The sequence below is a fragment of the Morus notabilis genome, unplaced genomic scaffold (genome assembly GCF_000414095.1).
Source record: "Morus notabilis unplaced genomic scaffold, ASM41409v2 Scaffold651, whole genome shotgun sequence".
Lineage (NCBI taxonomy): Eukaryota > Viridiplantae > Streptophyta > Magnoliopsida > Rosales > Moraceae > Morus > Morus notabilis.
Window position 1 is genome coordinate 325,146 of NW_010360493.1, and position 9,574 is coordinate 334,719.

The 9,574-nt window shown below is 34.0% G+C and overlaps 1 protein-coding gene across 1 annotated transcript; it reads left to right on the forward strand.

Moving 5' to 3' along the window:
* The first annotated feature begins 4,987 nt into the window (after positions 1 to 4,987).
* Positions 4,988 to 8,979, forward strand: LOC21394659 (transcription factor bHLH143). The gene is made up of 4 exons (XM_024164548.1): positions 4,988 to 5,059; positions 5,657 to 6,332; positions 6,507 to 6,668; positions 6,748 to 8,979. Exon 4 carries the CDS (start codon positions 6,764 to 6,766, stop codon positions 7,859 to 7,861), a length of 1,098 nt encoding a protein of 365 aa, XP_024020316.1. The 5' UTR covers positions 4,988 to 5,059; positions 5,657 to 6,332; positions 6,507 to 6,668; positions 6,748 to 6,763; the 3' UTR covers positions 7,862 to 8,979.
* The last annotated feature ends 595 nt before the right edge of the window (positions 8,980 to 9,574 follow it).

The following is a 9,574-nucleotide window of genomic DNA, read 5'->3' on the forward strand; positions in this document are numbered from 1 at the left end:
TATTATATTATATTATAAGATATAACTACTATATAATTATTTTAATTATATTATAATATTGAATGATAATTATGGAAAAAAAAAATAAAAAAAGAACTTAGAATGGCTATTCCTCCCATATGAGGAAAGAATGACGATTCACTCAAAATGGGTGAATGGTCATTCCTTTTGAATGATCATTCGTTTCTTATAAATTCAACTAAACATCAAACTAGAATTCTATTCATTTCCACCCAACCAAACACACCCTAAGAGGTGCTCAACGGCCAACCCCCTCTAACTACTTGATGATAACCCGTCTGAGTACTTGCCTCTTGACCATCACACATCTAACTATTTGAAGGTAACCCATTGGTGTACTCGCCTTTCGACGATCATCCGTCCAACTACTCGATGGTCACCTCTTGGTGTATTCGCTGCTCGACTTGTTTGGCAAAGACCACTTGTGCAAGTGCGCTCACCATTTAGCTCAAAACCGCACAATTCTTTGCATAATTTTACAAGAGTACTCGCTTCTCATACATATCACTTGCCACTTATGAAGTCGCTCGACAAATTGTCCAAGTATTAAGTTGTGCTCAATAGTCGGTCGTTTAGTAGCCGCCAGCAGTGTACGCTTTTCGAGTCGAAATTGGTATTTGTATTTCCATGAATTGGAATATATTGAATCCTATTTCATTTATTTTATATATTTTTTTTTTTTAAAGAAAGGAAGGTAGATGGCACCATTATGTTTTCATGACTTAGATATGGATGGTTTTTATTACAAACAATAGCTTTACATTTAGGCCTCGTTATTTCCACATAATTTTCTTCATCATCATCATTATTATTTTTTGCTATTTATGTGCTCGTTTTCCAGTCTCTAGGATGATTTTTGGCCTAAGAATGAAAATAGAATGAGCATGTATTTTTTTCTTACGAGTATACAGAACGACTAACAATAATTTTTTCTCTTATTTTCTCCTGTCCTCTTTGGCTTTATAATTTCTTGCAATTGTCATAACACAAATGCTAAATAGCTAAATTGCACGGCATAAATAGACACAAGAGAAATAGAAAGAAGGCTTCTTATTATTCGTCATCTTGTTGTGTACAAATACAAACTCTCAAAGGTCATATATATAGGCCAAGAATCATAGATTAGGAGAGGCCACGAGCCATAGGTTACAACAATAAAGTGCTACTGATGGTGTGTTAGTAGTTGGAACTTGAGAGGTTATGATGTTGGGATTTTCACATTAATTCTTAAAATACCACATATTTAAATAATAATTATATTACGTTATTTAATAAATTAGCTAATTACGTGGTTTAATTAGGGGAGCCTAATTAGACCTCTAATAGGATATGCGATAAATGAGTAAATACTCAATATTTATCTGATAAGGTTTAATGGGATAAGTATATAAAGATTTATAAGTTATGGTTCCTAATATGTCAAATCATTCGGTCGCTTTTTCTTCTTTCCTATCTAAAGAGAAAACCTCATTAAGTAACTTTGGTGATTTAACTGAGGAAGATAATAATCAGTTCACTAATCGTCGTAGTAATTCTGTAAAAGTGTCTATTGTGTATTATTATAGCTTTAGGTACGTTTTCTCAATTTTTCTTAATAATTTAATATGATGATTTTGGGGATTTATGAATATGGTGATTAAAATCATATTTATAATTCAAGTCTAACATATGAAGGTTTTGGAATGCCAAATATCAATAGTAATAAAAGTGGGGATAATGCAATTCATGAGGGTGTTAAGAATGTGAACATCCACAATTATTAAATCAATTTATTCATAATAGCAATGTGCTTTTTTTTTTCTTTTTTTTTATTGTTGCATAACACCGATTTAATTTTTGCTTTCATGAATTAAGAAATAATAAATTAGTTGTCACATTGCTCATAGAAAATTGAGATCCTCCTTGTGGGTATTTGCCCAAAATATAATATGGCCAATGATTTTCATTATTAAAATAAAATAAAATAAAAACGACCATGGTACCTACATTGTTGTTGGCCGAGTCATGAACCGCGGTCAAAAAGTCAAAAATTCATATAAATAGTCGGAACAGCATTTTTTTTTTTTTCCTTGACACACTTTTCAATTCTCATCGTCAAAAGAGTGGCGGCAAAGAATGGTTGACCAAAACATGAATAATAAATCAGGAAAATTTTACATTATCATTAGAGCAAATCGACGTACTAGTGCTTATACTGATATATGAGACTGCAAAAAAAAAAAAAAAAAATCAAATAATTAAAAAGCTTGTTGTACTGACATAAACACAAAGACATGCACTGCCGCATAATTTTCAATAAATAATAAGAATAAAGACAAAAATGTGATGTAATATCATGCGTTCTACTCAAACATGTTTAGACTTAAGAGACGTTTAGTTCATGGATTAGAATCATGAGATTAGAACTATTTTTGATTTACGTATATTTTTTATGAGAAAAAATACTGTAGTAAATCACGAATCATGATTCGAATCGGAGTATGAATGCCCCAACCAAACAACTCCTTAGTAAACCGTGAAAAATGCAATGGAAAAATAATGAGATGGGAAAGAAAAATGAAATAATAAGAACGTGAATTCTTGATTTTTTTTAAGTGATAGTTATTGCCTTATTGGTATACCTCATTTCTTTTGTAGTGGTTATTAAAATTAAAAATAGTGTTATCATCAACCTAATCAGTAAAAAGTCTTTTTACACAATTAAATAATCATCGATTATGTAATTATCCTTGTACACAATTAAATAATCATTAATTATGTAGTTATTTATTAAGATTGGATAAGTAAATTTATTATTCATTCTTTTTAATAGGAAATCAATTATTAAAACGTGCAAGAATTGACATTGTCTTTGTTCATTTTTTATAGGATTAATTTCAAAAATTCCCCTTGAACTATGCTCCTTATAACACTTCCCCCCTCCCGAATTTTAAAACGTAACATCCGCTCTTCGTACTTTGTTCCGTTAACAAATTTTCCTATTATGTTACCATGAGTGACAGAATTACCACGTGTCACTTATTTAATGAGATTTAAAAGTATAATTACGCTTATACCCTCCTAATCAGATTAGATCTCATGGATTAATTGACAGAATTCACCATATTTATTCCTAAAAACCAGCTCTTTTTTTCCCTCACCGTGGCGAGTTCCTGCAGTACAAACAGTGGTGTTGCCGGGGCAATCACATTTTTCGCGGCGGTTTGAGGACTTGTGTGGTTCTGCAAGTTTCGCTGCAAAAAGTTGTCAAACAAGAACTCATAAACAGGTTCCTCAGATCCATCTACACTAGGTAAGTTCTGAAATCATTTCACATTGTTTGTTGGTAAGTGTCATTGATTGGTCTCTTTCAATGTTGTCTCTTTCAATGTTGTTGGGCTAGTTGGAGCGAGGCAATTTAGAATGGAGGAATTGGAGAAAGCTACTAAGCACTTCAATGAGAGCAATCTCATAGGATATGGAAGTTTTGGCTCTGTGTACAAATGATTTCTCCGTGATGGGACTATGGTTGTCAAAAGGCGAGCAGGCACGCCTGGACAAGAATTTGCTGTAGAGGTAATATGACTAAGAACCATAGATAATAAGGGCCCGTTTAGTTAACTGATTCGAGTTTTTAATTCGAGTTGAGATGTGATTTTCTGTGAGAGTTTTTTACTGTAGCAAAAAAGTTAGATGTGATTGTTTATGAGAGCTTTTTACTGTAGTAAAACTCGAATTCTAAACTCGAATCAGCGAAATGAACGGGGCCTTAGTTACTCTACTGGGTTACTATCAAGAAAGTGGATATGAAATATTGGTTTTTGAATATTTATCAAATGGCAACATGTGCAATCTCTAATTTTTCTTTTTGGGGGAAAACTTCTAACTCTAACACAACCAACATAATTAACAGATGGATTAATCTTTTTTTTATTTACGCATTTGAGTTTTTTAATCATTTTTTAATAACCTGGGGTTTTACAGGGTATTTTAAGATAATACCCTCAGATGGGTAATGTATGTGATAAGTGACGAATTCTGTCACTCATTATAACAGAAGGAGAAAACTTGTTGACGAAACAAAGTTCGTAGGGAATGGATGTTACGTTTTAAAATTCGGAGAGTAAAGTGTTACAAGGGTCATAGTTTATGAGAAATTTTTGAAATTAATCATTTCCTATATTGTGTGAGACCTACTAAATAATCATTACTAATCGTATAAGTAAACACATTATTAGATAAAAGAGAGAGTAACTCATCACTTTTCTTTTGCATATGAAACACGTCCTTAATATATATATATATATATATATATATTTTATAAATAATGTACTTCTATATTGTATTTCTAAAAAAATTTGGCCAAACTAATAGTACAAAAAGAGAGGTGTAAACTTCTTTGTAACCAACCAATAACCCTTTTATTCTATTTCTCTAATCTTTTAAAAAGTTATTAAAAACACTGAAAAATACATAACAAAATAAGCCAACAAACAAAGAAAGACAATGTGACATTATTGAATTCTCTCTTTTCCGTCTGTTTTCAAAAGGTTTTGAAGGAGGTAAAGTGAGTAATTCAAAACTTAAATGTTAAAATGATAATAGTTAAGAAAGCCTTTTTGGTAGGACTAAAGAAAAAAAAACGTTGTAACTTGAGTTGAAGAGGAAACTTGAACTCAGATTTTAGTCTTAAATTCAAGTTCAAACTTAAATTTTACAAACAAACATGAACTTAAATAAAGTTGTAACTTGAGTTTAAATTTTTTTTGAGTTTTACTAACGAGCCCTTAATTTTTAAAGTTTAAGTTATAGTGGGTAAAAGTGAAAATGACGTTAAAGTTGAAGGGGTATGGACGAGAATAGCTTTTCCCCCCTGTTGAACAGGGCCTGTTCTGATGGGCGATGGCATGCATAAAGGGTAAAATGGTCATGTAAGTATCTTTATAGTCTTGGAATCCCCAATCTTACACACTTCTTTTCATTTCTCATCCTCTACAATCTCTCTCTCTCAAATCCCTTGTTGTTCTTCGGATAGATTTCAGTTCTTTAATTTTCTCCTGTAAGTATCTCTTCTTTTTTTTTTTTTTTTTTTCCTTTTTCTTGTTTGTTCGGTAGATTCTGGTATGTTTGGGGTCTTATCCTGCTTTTGGTTCTCGAGAAAATTTAGGATACATTGGATTTATGGACGGTATATATATATATATATATATTATATATATATTTCTTTTTTAATCTAACAGAGACGGTAATCTCCTCTATTCAATTATGAATAGCTGAAAAATCTCATAGCTTAATTAAATTCATTTGGAATCACTCTTTGTTAGGCAAGTTTGGAACTTTTCGTTTGGTGCTCACGAAGTAGATTTTGATTTTTCTTTTCTTTTCACATTTGATGTGTTTTTCTTTAACTACTGGAGGTCCTTAGTTTTCTCGGTTGTCAGATAATTCTCTTTCTCTATATGTAGTTTTATTTTCTTCTTTTAAGACGTTTGAAAAGAGAACAAATTGAGAGTTATTTCTTAATCTGGTTTAGTGATACAATAAATGCCCTTTAAAAAAAAATATTGAATTATTGGTATATATTGCTTGTAGTTATTATTCTCTTGATGTTGTCCTCTTTTTGTTGAAAATGTGTTCTTAATCTACCCTTTTGCAGGACATTAGTTAAATATTTATAGAAGGGTTATCATTGCATTCGTGGAGAATTCAATATCACAGCGAAGGAGAACAATATGCGTTGGTTGAGTTTATCAATTGATGTGTTTCGCAAAGTCGTGCGCTTGAACTTATATTGCAGGGTTATTCTGTAATTGAAACCCTTTGATTGAACCTTAATTTTCTCGTTTGTTGGCCTCTCATTTCTTCAAACTTCCATGGGATCAAAACAGGTTTTCGTTATTGCTCCTGATATTTATAGGATTAGCTGAAAGGCAGATAGTTCAAGCCTCGTTCGCGTTAAAAGTTTTTTTCCATCTGCTAGTTTTGTTCTCATTTTGATTTCAATTTCAATTTCGTCGTCTGTTCAAGTCCAATCTGTGTTTGATCCTACTATCTAGCTCGGTCATCCGCTACTTCTTTCGTGTGTTGCCTTATAGTCGACTCTGCCTTTTCTGTTCCTTATTTTTGGACATTTCTTAGTTTAAACAATATATTTGACCATTTAAATCGCACTCTAGATTGAGTGGTTTTCTCAAGGTTCAAGAGTAGTTATGGTGTGCCAAGCAGCAAGCCAAACTAGATTTCGGGCATTAAAACATGAGAATGGAATTGCAGGAAAACCAACCATTATAGTGAGAGTAATAGCATGCTTTCAACCTTTGCAGGATTGCCAGGTTAGTACAAATATATGTCTTATCATTCACTGTATCGATGAGGAACCGATATATTATTAGTTACTATTTCTATTCTCTGTTATTATGCGAGTTTGAATTGCAATCTTTCATTGCTTCATAACCCTCATTGTTAGGAATTTTAATTAATGTTGTGTTTTTGCTGCTATTCTCCAGGCTGAGTACTTCCGTCATCTGCTTAAACCTGTTACGTAAATCTGTTCCTTTATTCAGTCATTTACCAAGCCGGAAGTCATAGTTCTTTTCCTTTTCCATTCTTTGTTTTGAAAAGACGCAGCAAGTGACCATTGCATAGTGAAGGACAATTCATCTTCTTAGGTATCATACTATCTTCATTTCCTTGTAGCAACTAAATTGGTTTTTGTTCATGTCTGAGTGGTTTGCTTTATCTTTATAGGCTATTGTTTGGTTTGATGGTTAAGGCCAGCGATTCGTGGCTTTCTTCGCAGCTTTCTTCTCAGCAACTGCCTGATTTGAATTGTATGAGCACCTTGCTTGAAACGAGGCAACAGGAATGTTTGCCATTACTCACCAACCACAGCACTTGCAAGGTTTCTGAACCTGTGATGTTGCCAGGATCTACAAGTCCACGTTTGCAGAATTTGCAGACTGAACACATAGATGCAGCTCATGAGCCACTTCATTGTTTTTCTCCTGACTTCCATGCCTTAATTCCTGCTACAAACCCATATATCAACGGAAAGCAATCTACGTTGCCTTATGGTTTCAGTGGTATGGTTGTGCCGAATACAAAATTTTCGGCGTCGTGTCAGAAGGGGTTCCTTATTTTCGATCAATCTGAGAATCAAACGAGGATGATTTATAATTATGTTTGCCCTCCTACCCAGAATCCGATCATTGCCAATGTGAGAATTGATTCTGGTTATGATGTTTTGCAAATGACGGGGAATGCAGCCAAAATGGATCGAATTGATCCGATCAAGAACATTTCATGTGAAGCATCTGATGGGAATAAAGAAAGTGAGATGCATGAAGACAGTGAAGAAATAAACGCTTTGCTCTACTCTGATGACGATGGAAATGACAGCGGTGACGACGAATATGGTGAGGATGATGAAGTGACATGCACCGGTCATTTTCCTCCAATGCCAATGAAAGAGGATCATGAAAAGCATGAACACATTGGGGAATTAACAGAGGAAGTTGCAAGTTCTGATGGTCCAAACAAAAGGCAGAAAATGCTTGATGGTGGGTGCAAGAAATCATCTGCTTTGTACACTGCTAGTGTGGTAAATTTGGATGGATCTCACGAATATGACAAGGATGCAAAATCATGCTGTGCTGATGGCCAGACAGGAGTAGAGGAATCCGATTGTACTTCGGGAAACATGCGGTCCAAAAGGGATAAGATTATCGAGATATTGAGAGTTCTTGAGAGCATAATTCCTGGAGTAAAGGGAAAGGACCCGCTGTTGGTCATTGATGGAGCCATAGACTACTTGACAATTACGAAGCTTAAAGCCGAAACTCTCGGAGTGAGCTTCCTTTAAGCTTTTTGCTCCTCCTTCCATATATTAGTGGTATCTTTGGTTAAAAGTGTAGAGAATCAGATGAAAAGATGGTATCAACCGAGGATTTCTTTGCTTGAATCATTGATGAATTTGAAACGACTGAGAGTAGCTTTGGTTCTTGTGGGGTCCTCCCATCTTTGCTTTTCTCTATTCATCTGGAAAGAGCTGTACATAATGGGGCAATAAAGGAGGCAAGTATTGGGATGATATTGCACGCTGAGAGAGGTGATAAAAGAAGAAATGGTTTGTGGTTATGCTTGTTGACCAGAAATGATTATCTTTTAGCTTTTGGGGGTTATTAAAGATAAACAAAAAGTCACAAAGTTGTTTAACGCATGGGAATGGTAGTGGTGGGCTGTGCTGTAAAATGAGTCCCCCTTTTTCCTCAAGTGTTGAGAACCTCTATAGATGTGGTGCATGCGCGTTAGGTAACTCCGGTCCCACCTTCACCACCCTTATTTTTATTTATTTATGTATTTATTTTCATATCTTTGTCCTCTCTCTAGTGTTTTACCTCTTTGCACGCCTATCATGCTGGTAGAAAATCTTGAAAAGTATTGCTGAAAGTTTCTTTGACGGTGAGAGGTAGCAAGTGTTTTGATGATGAGTTTCTGGGACCCTTTCGCTTTCCTCAAATAATGTGTAATAAAGGGTTGGCTTGTTTTACACGTGGGTTGGTTAAAAGTCCTTTTGCCGTTGTACAGTAAAGTTTTAATATGTTGGCTCTCTGAAGACTGTTGAACTTGTGATATGAGTGTATGAGTGGAAAAGAAGTGTATTTGTTTTTTGTGCTGTCAGTTGCCGTTTGTGCATAATAATTGGAGTGTGAAAAATGGAGTGCTTTTAGCGGTGGTGGTAGTGGTGGTGATGTTATCTTGTATGGTTATGGGGGGTTTTGGTGGATGCTGGTGATACATATTTTGGCTCTTCTGTTGTCCGGTTGTTTGTTTGTGTTGTATTTTTATGCACGTATGCTGTATTTCACGTGTGAGAAAAGAAAGTTTCTTTGTGCTGTATTTTTATGTCTGTATGCTTGTGCTGTATTTTTACGTCTGTATGCTGTATTTCACGTGTGAGAAAAGAAAGTTTCCTTCTGCTTAGACTCTCTCTCTCTCTCTAGATACATATCTCTCTCGTGACTTTGATGAATGGTATGATAGGGACTGATGAATTTCGCTTACGTTTTTCAAAAACTGAAATCTCTGCACCAAAATATTTTGCATCACTGCTTAGCATTGTTACATAATGCTACGACATATTTGATCTTGTAATTTAGTGTGGCAACAAAAGCGTGTTTATAGATGAAAAATGTGTAACCGAATTATAATTGATTAGATGAAAAATATCAAACCGAATGATAATTGATTGATCAGGAAGTAGTTAGTGTTTCTTTTGCAAGGGGGAAAGGATAAAAATAAGAAACTTTCTCTGGTAGTCCTCATAAAAATAGACTATTGGCAGTCTTTTACTTTTTAACTGTTAAATTTGTATGTTTTGTTTTCAATCTGATGTGATTTTGATTAGATTTAACGGTTAAAAACTAAGACAATTAGTAAGGTGAACTATTAGAAAAACTCCTAAAAAATAATAGCATTGGAAGTTTAACAAATATGATTTACTATAGTAAGATGATAGCTTTGCTGTTTTCCATGAGCATTTGGTGCTTGAAAAATAAAATAAGCTAGAGATTGA